The 18,140-nt window shown below is 41.2% G+C and overlaps 1 protein-coding gene across 3 annotated transcripts in view; it reads left to right on the top strand.

Moving 5' to 3' along the window:
- Nucleotides 1-18,140, top strand: part of HS6ST2 (heparan sulfate 6-O-sulfotransferase 2) — a gene marked incomplete at both ends in the record, with an annotated part of 281,173 nt that overhangs the window by 192,873 nt on the left and 70,160 nt on the right. Inside the window, one exon of one of the 3 annotated variants that reach the window (XM_079727293.1) lies at nt 13,195-13,227. The exons of the other annotated variants lie outside the window; for them this stretch is intronic. Coding sequence (XP_079583419.1) covers nt 13,195-13,227 — 33 coding nt within the window. The remainder of the gene's footprint in view (nt 1-13,194; nt 13,228-18,140) is intronic. 3 annotated transcript variants of the gene reach the window in all.

Genomic DNA, 18,140 nt, shown 5'->3' with positions numbered 1-18,140 from the left:
CCATCTTTCAAGGTTATCGTTCCAATTAAACAACTAAGCTCAGCCCTCATGCCTGGATCCCTACTGCTGACTCCCAAGTGGCCTTCTCACTCCCATCCCTCTATCTTAGATGGCCACATTCATTTTCTTGTAGAGGACCCTGGTACTTATAAGACTCATAAACTGGAAGTTGTGAGGTCTGGGAGCTGGTTATCGCCCTGTTATGTACTAACTGTGTGACTTTGGACGAGTCCCCTTCTCTCTTGGGGCCTTCGAAAAAGCAGTGGGTGGTCTTAGAATGGTCTCTAAGGTACCTTCCAACTTTGATAGGTTTTAAAGCTACATCCAGGTCAAATTGTGAGTGGCCTGGCTCACCCTGCTTAAGAATGAATTCCTCCATCATTAGACAAACACAGCTCCTTCCCAAGGCAACAGTTCTCCTCTTACTACTGTAATTACATGGGTCTTCTTGGAATGAGGCATGTACTCCTGTTCCTTCCTGCTTTTTGCCTTGGTCAACTTGCCTTGGATTTTCTAGATTCGGAAATATATATGTATATGATTTAATATATATGTGATTTAATCAAATTTTCCTATAGATAAGGAAATATAAGTATAATAGCAAGAAGCACCCCTCACTTCCACCCTGCTGTGGAGGGAGGGAGGGAGGGGGGAGGGGAGAGAGAGTAAGAGAGAGAGCGAGCGCGTGTGAGCACTGATCTGCCTGCCAACTTCCTTCTCCCACAGGCCCCTAGCCCACCCACTGCCACCTGATTTACGTACTAGGGGAGTAGCATAGCTGCGGTAAAGATTTACACTAGGTTTTCATCTTCAAATGAGCTACTTCCTCCCTTCCTTGCGTAGTCAAGTGCTTGACACTCACCGCCTGCAAGTTTCTCCTGAAATTCAAAATGAAAAATGGTCCCACGAGAAGCTTGAAGAGAGGCACACAACGAATCACTTCCGAGCACACTGCGGCCTTGTACAGTAACTAGAGGGCAACCCCTGCTCTCAGTGCAGGTTTGATGTGCACAGAGAGATTATTTTCTACATTTGTGCCTTGTGGAGGTGTGGCACACAGCACAGTAGGGAATGCATAAGATTTGGAGTCAGGGCAGGGGGTTAATTTCCAAAATATACAAACAGCTCATACAACTTAATATCAAAAAAAAAAAAAAACCCGAACAGCCCCATCAAAAAAACAGGCAGAAGACCTAAATAGGCATTTCTCCAAAGAAGACACAGATGGCCAACAGGCATGTGAAAACATGCTCCACATCATTAATGATTAGAGAAATGCAAATCAAAACCACAACGAGCTATCACCTCACACTGATCAGAATGGCCATCATCAAAAAGTCTACAAATAATAAAGGCTGGAGAGGGTGTGGAGGAAAGTGAACCCTCCTACACTGTTGGTGGGAATGTAAATTGGTGCAGCCACTATAGAAAACAGTCTGGAAGTTCCTTAAAAAACTAAAAATAGAGCTACCATATGATTCAGCAATCCCACTCCTAGGCATGTATCCAGAAAAGATGAAAACTCTAATTTGAAGGATACATACACCCCAGTGTTCATTGCAGCACTATTTACAATAACCAAGACATTGGAACAACTCAAGTGCCCACCAGCAGACAAATGGCTTAAGAAAATGTGGTGTATATACACAATGGAATATTACTCAGCAGTAAAAACGAACAAAATACTGCCATTTGCAGCAACATGGATGGACCTAGAGATTATCATACTAAGTGAAATAAGTCAGACAGAGAAAGACAAATATCATGTAATATCGCTTATGTATGGAATCTTAAAAAAATACAAATGTACTTACTTACAAAACAGAAATAGACCCACAGACATAGAAAACAAATTTATGATTACCAAAGAAGAAAGGGAGGGGGGAGGGTTAAATTAGAGATTAAGAGAATTAAGAGATACAAACTACTATACATAAAATAGATAAGCAACAAGGATTTACTGTATAACACAGGACAATATTCAATATTTTGTAATAACCTATAATGGAATCTAGTCTGAAAAATATATATATAACTGAATCGCTTTACTATACACCTGGAACTAACACAATACTGTAAATCAATTATACTTTGAAAAAATATTAGGAGTCAGGGAATATTGAATATTCTCATCTCAGCGCCTTCACTTATTAGCTATGTGACCTTGAGCAAGTTATTCTCTGAGCTTCACCTAATTTACCTGTAAAAAGATAAAAATGATGCCTGCCTCACAGGTACAGTATAGCTTAATGGGTAATGAGCTTGGGCGCTGGCATCCTACAACTCTGGATTTGAGTTATTAGTTGTACGAGTCCCTCTGAGCCTCAGTTTTCTCATCTGTACAATGAGTATAGACTTCTGCTCGGGATGAAATAACTCCTGTAAAGTGCATGGTGCCTGGCATATAGGAAATACTCATTATTTAATAGCTTATAGTATGATTGTTATTGTTTGTCATTTAGGTATAATTTCCAATAATTCTAGAAAAGATATTCTGTGTACTCTTCCAGATGATCTGACACACTTGTCCCATATTTTGGATTTGGGGGGCAGAAACACTCAGGGCCTTTTTGGTACCTGGTTTTCAAACTTCAGGTTAGACATGAAACTGACAATCTCGCTATAAAAGGAAACCTGCTTTCTCATGAAAACCGAGGCTTTGCCTAAAAATGGTGCTACATCTTCACATGAAAAGGTGTCCAAAGTCCACAAAGGTGTCCAAAAATGTCGAACCGGTCATGAATTTTCAAAAAGCGGTGCATCCATCAATAGCACCAAGTTAAATCCAATCATGAATATTACATCTGCCAAACTGAAAGAACTGTTTGGCCTGGGGGTCTCAAGCACAGCCCTGTACCTTTTGATTTGTCACATTGATAGAGACTAGCAAGATCTATGTGGGCAAGAACAGCAGTGGCTTAAAATCTTCAACACAGATTTTAAACAATGGAGTCCATTATACAGATGTTTCGTTTACTTCTTCCCAAACATCTGGACAATGAGGGGCATTTTTCACTTTTTAAAATCAAAATGGTTGGTTTTAGTAAATTCAGCAGGTTTTATTGAGCACCTGGTTTGTGCCTTCTGTCAGATATTGGAGATCACAAGGAGGTCACAGTTTTGTTGAGAAAAATGAGACTGACGGGTTTGAAGCAACCAAAGACATTTGGAAGAGCTGGGATTCGAACACAGTCCTGTCAGCTCCAAAGCCAGTGCTGGCTCCACTTCTAGCACTTGCCTCTTTCTTCACAGACCTGCCGGTTCCCTCTTTGGGGCTGGCTTGAGGGAAGTTTCAGACCCAAGCCACTGGCTCCTGCCATACTTCGACATCAGCAGAGATAGAAGCTCCTTGAGGAAAGCAAGTGACATATGTCCAGGATGGACCATTCCATGTGTCGTTACTGTCTGATCGTCTTAGTGACTTGGCTGAATATTTTTTCTTTGTATTTAATTTTTGATAGCTTGATTAATATGTGTCTTGGTGTGTTTTTCCTTGGATTTATCCTGTATGGGACTCTGTACACTTCCTGGACTTGATTAACTCTTTCCTTTCCCATATTAGGGAAGTTTTCAACTATAATCTCTTCAAATATTTTCTCAGTCCCTTCCTTTTTCTCTTCTTCTTCTGGAACCCCTATAATTCGAATGTTGGGGCATTTAATGTTGTCCCAGAGGTCTCTGAGACTGTCCTCATTTCTTTTCATTCTTTTTTCTTTATTCTGCTCTTCAGTAGTTATTTCCACTCTTTTATCTTCCAGGTCACTTATCCGTTCCTCTGCCTCAGTTATTCTGCTATTGATCCCTTCTAGAGAATTTTTAATTTCATGTATTGTGTTGTTCATCATTGTTTGTTTGCTCTTTATTTCTTCTAGTTCCTTGTTAAACGTTTCTTGTATTTTCTCCATTCTATTTCCAAGATTTTGCATCATCTTTACTATCATTACTGTGAATTCGTTTTCAGGGAGACTGCCTATTTCCTCTTCATTTGTTTGGTCTGGTGGGTTTTTACCTTGCTCCTTCATCTGCTGTGTGTTTCTCTGTCTTCTCATTTTGCTTAACTTATTGTGTTTGGGGTCTCCTTTTTGCAGGCTGCAGGTTCGTAGTACCCGCTGTTTTTGGTGTCTGCCCCCAGTGGGTAAGGTTGGTTCAGTGGGTTGTGTAAGCTTCCTGGTGGACGGGACTGGTGCCTGTGTTCTGCTGGATGAGGCTGAATCTTGTCTTTCTGGTGGGCAGGACCGCATCTGGTGGTGTGTTTTGGGGTGTCTGTGAACTTAGTATGATTTTAGGCAGCCTCTCTGCTAATGGGTGGCATTGTGTTCCTGTCTTGCTAGTTGTTTGGCATAGGGTGTCCAGCACTGTAGCTTGCTGGCCGTTCAGTGGAGCTGGGTCTTAGCATCACGATGGAGATTTCTTGGGGAGCTTTCGTGGTTTGATATTATGTGGAGCCTGGAGGCCTCTGGTGGACCAGTGTCCTGAACTTGGCTCTCCCACCTCAGAGGCTCAGACTTGACACATGGCCGAGCACCAAGACCCTGTCAGCCACACGGCTAAGTATCAACTAAATCAGATATGGTTGAGCCTCAAGGTATGATTCATCCTGGGAAAAATGAGTCTCCAGCTGTGAACCACTATATTGTTTCTCTGTCTTCTATCTCTTGCCTCTCTGAGCCACAACATTCCATGGAATCCAGAATTATATTATCACAACCCAACTTCCTTTTGTTCAAGCCGAACGCATTGCAGTTCTCAGACGTCCCTTTTCCTTTGCTCTTTACTGTCAGGGTGATGTACTGGAAGTCTTTATTTCTTTCAGCTTGGGCCTCGCGGTGCCTCATTCTCCATCCAGCCTGTTCTCACACCTTTCTCATCACCTGCAGAGACCTTTTTCTTTTTCTTTGTGTTTAGTCTAGTGTCACTTGCTCAAGGGTACTGAGTGTAGAAGCGTGGCACCAGGCACTTCAGAGCAGAGTTCCTTGTGCAAAAATCACTGTCAACTTTTTAAAAGAAGAGAGTCACAGATATAGAGAACAAACTAGTGGTTACCAGTGGGGAGTGGGGGGAGGGGCAAGGTGGGAGGTACAAAGTATTGGGTATAAGGTAGGCTCAAGGATATACTGCACAACACAGGAAATAGAGCCAATATTTTGTAATAACTGTAAATGGAAAGTAACCTTTAAAAATTGTATAATTTTTTTATTTTTTTAAAAATTACTGTTAACTTTTAATTGATGGAGTCGTCCTGTGTCTGTGCACCCTCTTTTATAATTCAAACAGCGCCCCGGCATCATGAGTGGGAATGCATGTCAGCAGGGAGCATAAGCCAGGGTTTCTTTTAAGGCCCTCCCTTTTTTTTTTTTTTTTTTTTGGTTTTTGGTTTGCATTGTTTGTTCAGTGGCAAAACACTCCTTTCACTGCTTTCTGAAAGACTACATTGTCAAGTAGGTGCTTTAGAGATGCTTCAGAAAGAATATATCTGGACACAGCGAAGGACAAGTTATAGCTAAACCCATTTCCTACGAAAACAGGAATCCCTCAGTCTCCAGGTTCTTAATTAGATCAGCGCTAGAGGGCACTCTTATGATGCCAAAATGGGAAGATTTTACCAAAAACTGGTGGGTAGGGGTGTGGGGGGGAGCTGATGGGGCGGTTTCAGCAATGACTGCAGATAACAAACAGCTTAGGGAAGACCTCTGCAACTGAGAATTGCCTGACTTGCCAATAGGTAAGCAAAGGACTGTAACAATCTTCCTCACCAGGTCCACTTTGTTTCCAAAACGTGCTTGGTGTTTTGGCAATACAGGGCCCAGGTATTAGGCATTATTTCTCAAAAGGAAGAGAACAGAAGAATCGCTGATGGTTACGGCGTGATGTAGTCAACGTACGTGTAGGCAGAGAACAAAACCTGAGAGAGCAGCTTAGGAAAATGTGTTTACAATTTAACAGCTACTGGAAAGGAAGAATTGAAAGTCCTTGGGGTCTTTTTCGGTTGTTTTCCCAGTCTTTTGCAGCCATTGCTCTTTGAGTTGTTCTGAAGGGTTGTGTGGTTGTATGTGGGGACACAGATGTCTGCTTGCCTGCTGCCCTAGGCATGCTTTGGTGGACATGAGGTGGGTAGTACCCTGTCAGGGAAAGGGACCTGTAGAGCTGGATCCTGGTCTTGGCCCTGCCACTGAGGCAGTCTGTGATCTGCAGCAAGTCCCCGCCTCTGCAGAGACTCGGGGTCAGGAAAGGGTTCTGCAACACTATGGTCTCAAAAGATCACCCAGAGCCATCTCCCAGCCCTTCGGAGTCTGTGATTGATGATGGTAGGAAGACCTTTCAAACCACTCGTTTATAGTGGCCACTTGAGTTCTGAATCCAATGTTGGGTTAAAGAATGACTCCATGCTGTTGAGAGAGATGGTACTAGAAGGATTCCAGCCCGGAGCAGCTGATCTGCTCATATTAATCACTCCTTTAGGTTTCCCACCCAGTCCAAGTATAACCTCAGAGAGTGACCACAATTAAGCCATCAGTAGCTCTCCTTAAATTGGCTTATTACGCAGAATTTAGGTAACTCCTGACTTACACACCGGGCACTGGCCAGAAGGTCATGAGCATGCCCAAGTGCAGTTCCCTGAGGAGCCAGGGAGGTCTGGAGACCTAATGGAAAAAGTGGGCCAGTGAAAAGAAGCTTGTCTACTCAGCCTTGGGCCCTAGAGTCTCTCAGAGCAATGCAAGAGTGTTTCTCTCAGCCTTGGTTGGTAAGAACCCAGGCTCTATTCATAGGAATGTTCCTGAGTCACATTCCTTATAAAGTCTTAGAGTGCTCTAATGAACAGGGGCCTTTGGGAAAGCACTTAGTCTAACACCCTCACTGTGCAGATAGGGAAACTGAGAGCCGTCTTCCCCTCTGGAGAGTGGGCTGGTGAGGGGTCACACAGCAGAGCTTGCATGAGGACCTCGGTCTTCTGACTTCTCGTCCAGGCCTCTTTCTGTTCCCTTGTGCTGCATTTGTCTCTCCCCACCCACATGACTCCAGGGAATAAGAAACCAGCAGCTATGAACCACAGGGTTTTGACATAGCCAGCGTAGCTCTCTGTTATATATTCTACACTGTATTGTATATAGTGTATTTAGGTGGTATAAATGGAGAGGTATGGGGACAAATCCCTATCAAAAATATGTCCTCTCTCGCAGACGTAGAGAATGGAGTTGAGGACACTGGGAGGGGGAAGAGTAAGCTGGGAGGAGTTGAGAGTGGCATGGACATATATACACTACCAAATATAAAATAGATAGCTAGTGGGAAGCAGCTGCATCGCATGGGGAGATCAGCTCATTGCTTTGAGACCACCTAGAGGGGTGGGTTAGGGAGGGTGGGAGGGAGGGAGACGCAAGAGGGAGGAGATATGGGGATATATGTATATCTATAGCTGATTCACTTTGTTATACAGCAGAAACTAACACACCATTGTAAAGCAGTTATCCTCCAATAAACATGTTACAAAAAATGTCCTCTCTAAATGTCATGGGATTGGAGATTGAACCATTTTTTAGAGGGTCATTCCTGTGGATCTAGAAGACTCTGTAGTCTTAAAATGTTCCTGTTCAAAGGCAAGGATAGGATTGAAATCTTGTCAGCTGTCAGGGAAAGTAGGCCAGGAGGATGGGTCTGGAAGCCAGATTTAGTATCTGGGGGGAAGGAGTCCATTATGAAAGGAGCAGTCACGACAAACTCAGGAGGCCTCAGAGTTGTGCCAAAGGGGATGGAAGCAAATACTTACAGAGTAAAGGTTGGAAAGGATATTCTGGATTCTAGTCTTCTGAGGCTGACTCTGAAGAGCTCCCTTTCTTGGAATTTGCAGTTTCTGGTAGGCTTGGCATGCAACGAGGATGAAAGCAGAGCTGTCAAACAGTAGAACATACATATTGGGGGATACTCCTCCCCCATAACAATAAATATGGTTGCGTTCAACATGGCCTTGTACATGTAGATGTCCTTGAACCCTGGCTTTGAAAAGCTGCCTGTGTTCCCAGGGTGGCAAGAGGGCTCAGCCACATGAGGCTAGGAGTCTTGACCCTGGCCTGCCATACATTCAAAATACTGTTGGACAATTCTCTTACTCGTTTTCTTCCCTGGATAAAAATAATCATGCACAAAAGTTATTGAGTTCTGACCCTGGACGTGGTACTTTGCTACGGGCTTTCCAGGCATGATCTCATCTAATCCTCACGACCACCTTTTGGGGCATGCATTGGCCTGTCTACACAGGGTGTTGACAGTTGGCTTCTTTTCTGATTGACCAGTGCCCATACCGTATTGATTGTTAAATATGTTGAACATCATTACTTGTGTGGGTACTATACTTGTTCCCATTTTGCAGATGAGGAAATCAAGGTTTGAGAGGTTAAGGCACCTTTGCAGTATCATACAATTAGTAAGTGAAAGAGCCTGGACTAGAACCCAGTCTGTGTGAGACCTAGGCTTATTCCATGGCCCCCCACTGCCTCTCAGGCTTGTGCATGAGCAAAAGGTTGAGGCCAGGCATCATTTTTAAAGTAGCTTTAAAGTAAAGAAGACAAGTAAAGAAGTAAAGAAGACGGGTTGCTTTTTTTTTTTTTTCTTTTTTTTGCCTAGGGCCTTAAAAATCATCCAGGCCTTTCATCTGGCTTCTGCATTTTCCCCCACCAGTTTGAATAAGAGTCCTTCTATAAAACAGATAACCAACCAACAAGGACCTGCTGTATAGCACAGGGAACTACACTCAATATCTTGTAATAACCTGTAATGGAAAAAATCTAAAAAAATGTTTAACTGAATCACGTTACTATACACCTGAAACTAACACAACATTGTAAATCAACTATATTTCAATTAAAAATTTTAAAAGTGTTTAATGGTAATTAGCAATAAAAATATAAAACTTGGGAAAAACAACAAGAGTAAGAGTCCTTCACCTGGGACTTTGTGTAGGACACCTTCCCATTTAGGGGACCAGATTCAACATACAGAATAAGTTTTTCACTAAGATACACTGTATTTGGCCTTCAGATACCAAATGAGGGTGTGCCCTAAGATACAAAAGGAGGTGGTGGGTAACTGAGCAGCAGTATATTAGGTCAGACCAGGATGAGAGTGGAGGGCATCCTACATGGGAAGAAGGTGGGAGATCAAGGGCACAGCAGCTCTGGGTATGGGAGCAAACCAATCCAGTATCACAAATCAGAGAGCTTGAATGGGCCGTTTGCTTGGCAGCCCTGGAACAGTGGGAGGTAATTGGTTCCCGGAGTGTATTGTCTGCCACAGATTTGCCATCAGACCAAAACAGTGTTGGTGGGGAGTTTTTTTTGTTTGTTTTAACCACCCTTTGCAAAATATGAGCATCTATGCAAGCCTTTATCTGGGAGGCTGTGGCTGTGGAGGTCTCTGCTGATTGACAGCAATCACCAACATCCCAGGCTCCTGGCAGATGAAGCAGCTGCACGAGCAGAAAGAGAAGGGCTGGTGGGTGTTAGTTGTTTATCAATTAGATTTTCCTTGTTATTCTCAGTTAAGTTTACTTGTAGAACTTTTCCATCCTAGAGAACCAGCCACTCTATTTCAAATAAACAAAGCTGTTTCCCTGGACAGAATGATGATCGGCTGCATTTCAACTTGGCTGTTATTGTTTTGGCCACATTTTCATCTACTCGTAAGCTCAGACTGTGGAGCTCTGGGCTCTCTGAACTACTAATGGCATGTTGTACTGAGAAAACGACCAGAGATTTTTGTCCTTTTAACTAACTTGGCACCAAAATGAAAGGCAAAGCTATTAGAGAATTACAAAAATATTGGAACTGGAGGATTTTTAGAAACCACCTTGTGAAAATCCCTCTTTTCATATGGCTCCCTGAGAGAGTGGAGAAGAGAAATTGCCCAAGATCAAATGAGTCATTGGCAAAACAGGATTAGAAACCAGGAATCCAGATTTATAGGCAGAGGCTCTCGGATTTTTACATCATCCTGTTTTTCCTACATCTTAATTTGGATCTTTAATATCAAAGTGAATAGATAACTTCACTTTTTTAAAAAAAATTGAAGTATAGTTGATTTACAATGTTGTGTTAATCTCTGCTGTACAGCAAAATGACTTAGTTATACACATATATACATTCCTTTTTATATTCTTTTCCATTATGGTTTATCCCAGGATATTGGATATAGTTCCCTGTGCTTAGAAAGCTTCACTTTTAATTCTGAAGCGTTAAGCACCTACCCTGAGAATCTAAATGCCAGGGGGTAGGTGTCATCATTTGAGGTTTCTAGTTAGCACGAATCCCCATCTGGAGTTTTGGGGGCTCCCAAGTCTCCCCCTCAATTCCCATTTTTCCACTGATATATATATATATATATTATATATATATATATATATATGTGTATGTATGTGTGTGTGTGTGTGTGTGTGTGTGTGTTTTCCCTTCATTTTCATCTTTTCCTTTTCCTGCTAATTTAACATTTAGGTAGTAGCTGTCTCTTGAGAGATATTTGGCCCCATCTTGAACCTTGGTCCAGAAGGTTACTCTCACTGCTTCTTCTCCAGCCAGTGTCTGGGTCATGGGCATGAGAAGCACAGCTCCTTTTGTCCACCACCTGCTGTTGCTTTCTTAAGAGGTGGCTTGCTGAGGGCTGATGAGTCCAATCTCAGAGTGTTACAGAACACTAGAGCATCCAATGAGAAAAACTGCTGGGATGTGGTACCCCACAGTATTATGAAGCTGCCATCTAGAGACTTCTTGTTTTCACAGTATTTCAAGGTATACGCACGTGGAATTCTATGAACAGCAAATGGCCTCACTAAAAAGAAACCTGACTTACAGCCTTTGATGGGGGGCGGGGGGAAGTTTCCACACGGAGAAATCATGAAAAGAAATAATGTCCCTTCCAATCAGAAAGAGAAGCCTTTCTAATACAGATGTTGAATCTGATGCCAGTGGATATGTTCTCCATACATAAAGACATAAATAAAGCTAGGAGAAACATTTTCCTAGAGTTCATAACATACAGTATATTTATGTGGAACTCTTTTTCAAACAGATGGTATAAAAACATCTTCCACAAAATTGTAAACTCTGTGAAGGCAGAGATTTGCGTCTGTTTTACTCACTGCCATATCCTTAAGTACCTATAATGATGCCTGTCACATAATAAATGACATATTTTTTGTGTGGGGTGATTTTTTAATTGAATATATTTGACACATAACATTGTGTAAATTTAAGGTGTACAATGTGTTAATTTGATACACTTATATGTTGTAATATGATTGCTGTTGTAGTGATAATTAGCACCTCTATCACATTACATAATTATCCTTTCATTTTATTAAAGGATCTTTTTAAGAAGATTCCATTTAAGAACCTTTCCAAAGAGCGTGTGCGTGTGTGTGTGTGTACGTGTAAGTAAAATGGACTTATAAAGTTAATTCATTTTTTTCTAATCAGTATGCCTCTCCTTTTTATCTTTTTCCTCATGGCATTTGATTCACTTCCGATGACTGCCCACCCTTTCGATTGGTGCACCTGTACGTCTTCCTGGATCACCATTGAATAATCCACCTCCGGCAACCTGGACTCCCAGGTAAGGCAATGAGCTTCCAAAAGTCTCCTCAGTGTAATCCCTGAGCAAACTTTAATAGACAGTTGAGAAACTTACATAGAAAGTTTTTTAAAAATCTCAAGAGGCAAAGTTAAATTTGCTCTGGTCCCCATAGACATCAATATACATAAATTATGTACATACTTATATTATTTGAGGATTTCTATTAATGCAGCAAAAGTAAAATTATAGTTTTGGAAAGTGCTACATATTTGACTTTGGAATTTTCTAGCACTAAGATTCAACATATAACTTTACGTTTTCATGTTGTTGTTGTTTTTATTTTTCACCCAAAGTTGTATTATATTTTGTTCATGAAGCTGAGTGCAGTAGAAGGGGTACTACCCTTTCTTCACTGTGTAGGGAAACTAAGTCATGGGGTAGGCCAGAATACTCTAGATTACTTCTTTCTTGTGGCTGGAATGGAGAAGGATCACATTGGGCCCTGGATGGTAAGTCAGCTAATGGAGGTGTCTTGTCTAACAGATCTGATGCCATTAACTACATCACTTTTGTTTTCATAACACTTGCTTCTCCACCAGTCTTAACAACTCGTAGAACTAGGGAAGGGGGCCTTAGCCATGCCAAGAACTGATGATAAAAGAGCTGTATATTGCTTCTCAAATGCTGATGCAAGGCCTCTGCTGCTAGTTGTGCTATGAAAAGTCTCTCTTACCTCATTCCTAAAGCCTCCAGATATATTTGATGTAAAGAAACACTTCTCCCAAGAAAATATCCAGGCCATATAACTCGCTATGGACACAAAAGTGTTACCACATTATAATATCCCATGCTTAATATAGTAAAACAAAAAGCTAACTGAGCCCATTTGAACTCTCAGATTAGCAGTTGACCCATGTACAACTTCCCAGTCCCTGCCAATATCAGAAATTCATGTAGTAGAATTAGTATTTTGTGCCTCTTAAGACATATATTATGAAAACAGATGAGTATTTTTTTAAATGGAAAGACATTGCTTACTTTGATGGATGTCTTGCATTTGGGTGGAAGGAACTAGTGCTGATTTATGTATCATTTTCTGTGTGCTTTGAATTTTCATCTGTTTGAAAAGCATCCACAAAGTCTAATCATTCTTTCTTTTCTTTTCCTTTTGTTGCTTGTGTTTCATATATCCCTGATGATATGAAAAATCCCTGTAAATTCCTCCTAGCTTCTTTCAATCAGGCATTTCTGTTTTAGTGATGCCATAGTGCTTGGTTTGGTATGGTCTGGGTTTTGGTTTATTGACTTTTGTTTTTTGCTTAGATTGCCATCGCATGTGTGAAGGGGAATGGATTTAGTTACCACTGAGTGGAGGATCTATCATTCTCAGCCCATAGCCCTTCAGAGGTTTGGCTTTCAGTGCTGCCCTGCCCCTTTAAGCCCTCTGATTCATAATCCCCCACTACATGAGAGGAGCTAGTGGGGAGCAAAGTTGGGGAGCCATCCATGAGCTGTTTCCTTGTGGTTTGGAAAGCTGGAAAAATATGTTATCAAAGCAAAATGGAAAACTTTTATTATTTTATTCCTCTCTTACCAAGCTCTTGCTAGCACCTGGTTTTACTGTTCCTTTAACAGGTGGAGGATTTTTCAGATTCTAGATGCAGCAAGGTAAGTGACAATGGATTTTTAGCTGAACTGAACCCAAGTGAGCTAGAATAAATAGACTCTGCCATTGCCTATCAGTTTAATATCCATACAATAAATAGTTTGGTTTCCACTTGGACAGATTCTTTTCAGGGCTCTTTTTTAGTTTAAAACAGCTGAAACTACTGGGGCATATAGTCTCAGCTATAAAGCTGACCTAGTTCAGAAGTGGGATGAAAGTTCAGGGCCAGCACCCCAGACAGTTGGGCAGTAGGTTACTAGCTTCTTTTCGTTTTTGCTGAAATTGGATGACACAGTAGAGTGTTCTGTTATGAAAACCCCACCATCAACAAAGTGTTCTCCACGGTGCTTCAGGCCCACCTGCCTGTCACTAGGCTGGATGGTGGTTTAGGGAACACCTAGGTCAGCATTTTATTGAAGGGAAATCAATTACTGGAAAATATCAGGGATTGTAAAGTATGTACATATGTAGACTTGCAAGGTACAGTAATCCCATAGGCCAGGGGCCTTTGTGACATAAACTCTGCAGCAGAGCAAATCTAATCAAACACAGGAAAGTTCCTAACTGTCAGGGGGAGGGACTGTTGAGAATGCGACAGAATAGTGTCTTTCCAGGCAACGACTGTTGCCACAAGCTGTGATATCATATTGCCATCAGTGCTGAAGAGGCGGTGAGAATTGTAAGCCATTTTGTAAATGTGGCTCTCGTTGCTTGGTACGTGGTCTTCTAAGATCATCCTGCTCACCAGTACCATATTTGGCCTATTCTAGGCTTATTGGCTCCATAAAGGTTTACCAGTGTCTCTACTTTCTCTTCCTACCCATCTACATCATTTGTTCCCTAGCCAGATAGCTTAGGAAGAGCAAAGGTTATAGCCTTAGGATTCCTCCACTGGGGCAGACTCTCATTAAAATAGAGCAGATCGACCATATCTTAGATGCCCAGTTTGGCTTTCAGTAGCTGGGCTTCCATATTCCCATCAGGGCCTCAGTGGATTTATTTGACATCTAAGAAGAGTAAATTCAGGGTTTAATTCCATAGTCAGATTAAAATTCATTGAGATAAATGGTATAGACACACATAGACAGCTAATCACACAATAGTAGTATAGGAGGGCATTTAAGCATCAGAGATTGGATGTGTCATGGTGGCAGGAGGACTAGGTATTGCTACTAACTAGTGGGGTGACTTTGCTCAAGTCCTATGTCTGCTGTGAACCTTGACTTCCTCATCTGTAAAATAAAACGGAGTGAATGACCATTAAGATAATGGACAATTAACCTAGGGACTATTATTCCTATAATGGCTTTCACAGGGAAAATATTGAGAATTTTGTTTTATTTTTGTTTTGAAATTTGCTCCATGCCAGAATCATCTCTCTCTAACAGTTTTGCTATGTTACAAAGCAAATCTTGATTCATTCTTTATTTTTATTATGGGGCTGATCAGTTTGACCAGAAGTTATTATTAGAATAATTTATACCTGCTCTTAGTTTGTGAGAAAGGAAGAGAGGAATACAGATGGTGAGATGGAAAAGAATTGGCTTTGGTAAACATCCATGGGGGCCATTTTTAATTCTGGTGGACTGAATGATGTATGAAAGCTATTTGCAAGGCTAGCATGTTTTTCGACCACTAGTAAAATAATAAAGCAACAATTCATTTGGTAATCCCCATTGTACATGCACTTTTAGAAATATACAAGATTATGATTATCTCTGCCTCATAATTAACAATTTGCATAAATGCTTGCTATTATTTAGTTGTCTGAATGGATTTTCTAATCCAGAGAAAGAAGGGAACAAACAGTGGGAGCCATCCCAAATGCCTTGCATTATTGCTTCACACATGCACAATGAACAGCGATGCTAATTGTTTCAGACCAGAACCTCATTTGTTTTTCTATAGACAGCAAAAACATTAACTGCCAGGGTGTTTGCCACTCTCTCTTTCTCTCTTTTTCCTATAGCCAGCCGTATTATAAGGGCTGCAGTTGGTTGGAAGCAAATTATTTGGCTGGATTTTCAGGGTATCGTTTTGTGATGGAGTTTCCAAGCTTCTACTTAAGTTAGCAGTCAATGCCACAAACAACCAAAGACTATTTTTATAATATTTTAACACTAGGCCCTATAAATTCTATAACTTTAAGGAATAAAATGATGCTGACATACAAACCAGTTCTGCTGCTGCATTTACATTCTATTTCATATTCCATACCTTTAAAACTATTGACGTTAGACCTGCATATGAGAATCATAAAAAGTCAAGGCTGGAGGAGGCCTTTAAGATTATCCTGTCAAATTCCCTCACTTTTCAGATGCGTTTGTCAGTAATTTGAATATCAGTAACAACCACCAAATCAATGATGCCACACTTTTTTTTTTTTTTAACTTTCGAACCCTTGGGAGCTATTGTAGTAAATACATTTGAATTATAACTCATTGTTTTGGAATCATACAGCTTCAACTATTTTTTCCAAAAAAGTGAATCAGATTTTTAAAAATATGCCTTTATACAGTTTGCCTAAACATAGCCATGATGTTGATGGTATATAGGTGAAAGGTGATGTCCTATGCAAAGCCCTTGGCAATAGGAGACACTCAACCAATGTATCAGCTCTCTTCCCCTCATGCACAGATTACCTCACTAAGGTCAGCATATGGAAGTATTACTTCAGTGATTGAGAGTATGGGCTTTTAGAGTCAAACTGTCCTTGGGTCTGATCCTGGTGCTGCCACTTTCTAGCAGTGTGACCTTGAGTCACTTCTTTAACCTCTGTGGACTTTGTTTCTTCACATATAAAACGTAGACACCTTATAGAGTTGTTTCAAGGATTAAACTGAGATTGGGCATATCAAGTGCTTAGCACTGTTCCCGGCACATAGTAAACAGTCAATAAATGGTAGTGGTTATTACCACCATTGTCTGGTACACCCAGTACCAGCCTCCTTCAATACTACTATTTCATCTTATGGTGGTTTGGTGTACGTACATATACACCTATTCACATCCGCATATGGGCACACAGAGTTCACCCGGAAGACTGCTTTCCCAAAGGCTATCTGTGACCACCATGTTTCAAAATCCGGTGGCCTCTCTGGCTTCAATATTCTTGAACTCTTTGGAGGTTATGGAACTTTTACACATCTTCTCTTGCTTGAAAGCGTTCCTCAGTTATCTTGGTTTACCTCCTGTCTTCTTCTCAACACTTCTTAAGTTTCCTTTGTTGGATCTCTTTTCACACACACACACACACACACACACACACACACACACACACACACAGCGTTCCTCCTCACCACCACCCCCGCCCCTTTCAGTGAAGCAATTCCCAAGGTCCTGTCATTGATCTGCTTCTCTTCTCTTGCTATGTTCTCATTCTGGGTAATTTCATCTCCTGACATAGCTTCACCTTTCACCTCTACACTAATGATTCCCAAATTGACCTCTCTAATTCTTAACTTATTCCGGAGCTCCAGGCTAACTCCAATTTCCAATTGCCTGCTGAGCATCTCCAGGGCAGGATATCCTAGGAGGCTGAAGTGTAGTCTGGCTTTTGTCATCCTGCCTCAGGAATGCAGATGGGGGAATCTAGCTTCAAGAAGTATTAAGAGTCGCGGGCAGTCGTCTGAGCAGAAGTAAAAGTAGTCTAAGTTAGGAAGGTGGTTCAAACCGAGCTTTCCAGGGAAAGCACGACAAGTTAACTGTGAATTTTTGTTATGAACTGGAGATATAAATTGGCAATGGAAACTTTCAAAGGTGTATGTTTTCTAGGGAAGAGGGAACAGCTCGCCTAAATGAAAATCGAGATCAGTTTTTATGTGCTGGAATGTTGGTATATTTGAAGAAATGTTTATTAAAATCACCTTTCTTGGGACAGTTTGTATGGTGAATCTTGCTTCAGTGTTTTGTTATACAAGCATACATGCCCAGAGGATGGGTAATGTCTTCATCCTGAAGGATGAGCATGTGGGAATAGACACATACACACATGCCTGGTCAGATATACCTGAGATTTTGAATGTGTGAAAATAATTCTATCAGAGGGGAGATAGTTTTTTTCTTTCATTTATTCTGCGAATATTTACTGGACACCTACTAGATGCCACGCTCTCTGTGGAGCAACAGGCTGTCAATACAGAACATACAGAGTCTTTGTCCTGAAGTGTCTAATACAGTTTTCTTTAGTTATATGCAAGTACACTGAGAGTTTAATTTGGTCTCAAAATATCTGCAGTGTGTGACAGGTTATTCAATGACTACAACCTTGCTGAAAATCGTAATGGCCAAAGAGGAACTTAAGGGAGATAAAGACAGTGCTAAAGTGGGAAAAGAATGCACATAAATTCGAATTAGAAATTGATTACTTCCTTTAAATTTAGCAAATATTGAATTACTTTGGGATTTTACATTTCAAGTTGGCTCTCGGTGTTTCAGGCCAGAGTAGGAATGATTACGTCTAACCTAAAACTTAGAGCAAAGGGATAGACAAATCTTGGTTAATGTGTATAGTATTGTTAGGAGAATTCTTTGTAAATGAGCTATTCTTACAGAAGCTACAGACCTAGCTTATAGCATTAGCACAGGGGACAATATTCCTTTTGAAGGAGGGTGACCTTATTCCCCTCCTTCCCAAAATTAAGTACAATCCCTCTCAGCTGAATTACTGCCCTGTGGAATATGTGGAGGTCATCAGACCCTCCAAATTGTAATAGTCTAGAAAACTGGGTGAATTCCTTGCCTTCCTGGGTGCACCCCAGCTTCCTCTTTAGAAATTTGGCATGGCCCTTTGTTTGCAAGTCTTAAATCCAAGTGTTCTCGGATACAGCTGTCAATTTCAAAGTCCCCTTCAAGGTTACTCTCAGGTCCCAATGATCCCTCATTGCATTTGTAATCTTGAAAACCAAACTTGATG

This window comes from Hyperoodon ampullatus (genome assembly GCF_949752795.1).
Source record: "Hyperoodon ampullatus genome assembly, chromosome: X".
In the NCBI taxonomy this organism is placed as follows: Eukaryota; Metazoa; Chordata; class Mammalia; order Artiodactyla; family Ziphiidae; genus Hyperoodon; species Hyperoodon ampullatus.
This window is presented reverse-complemented; position numbering and strand designations above follow the sequence as displayed.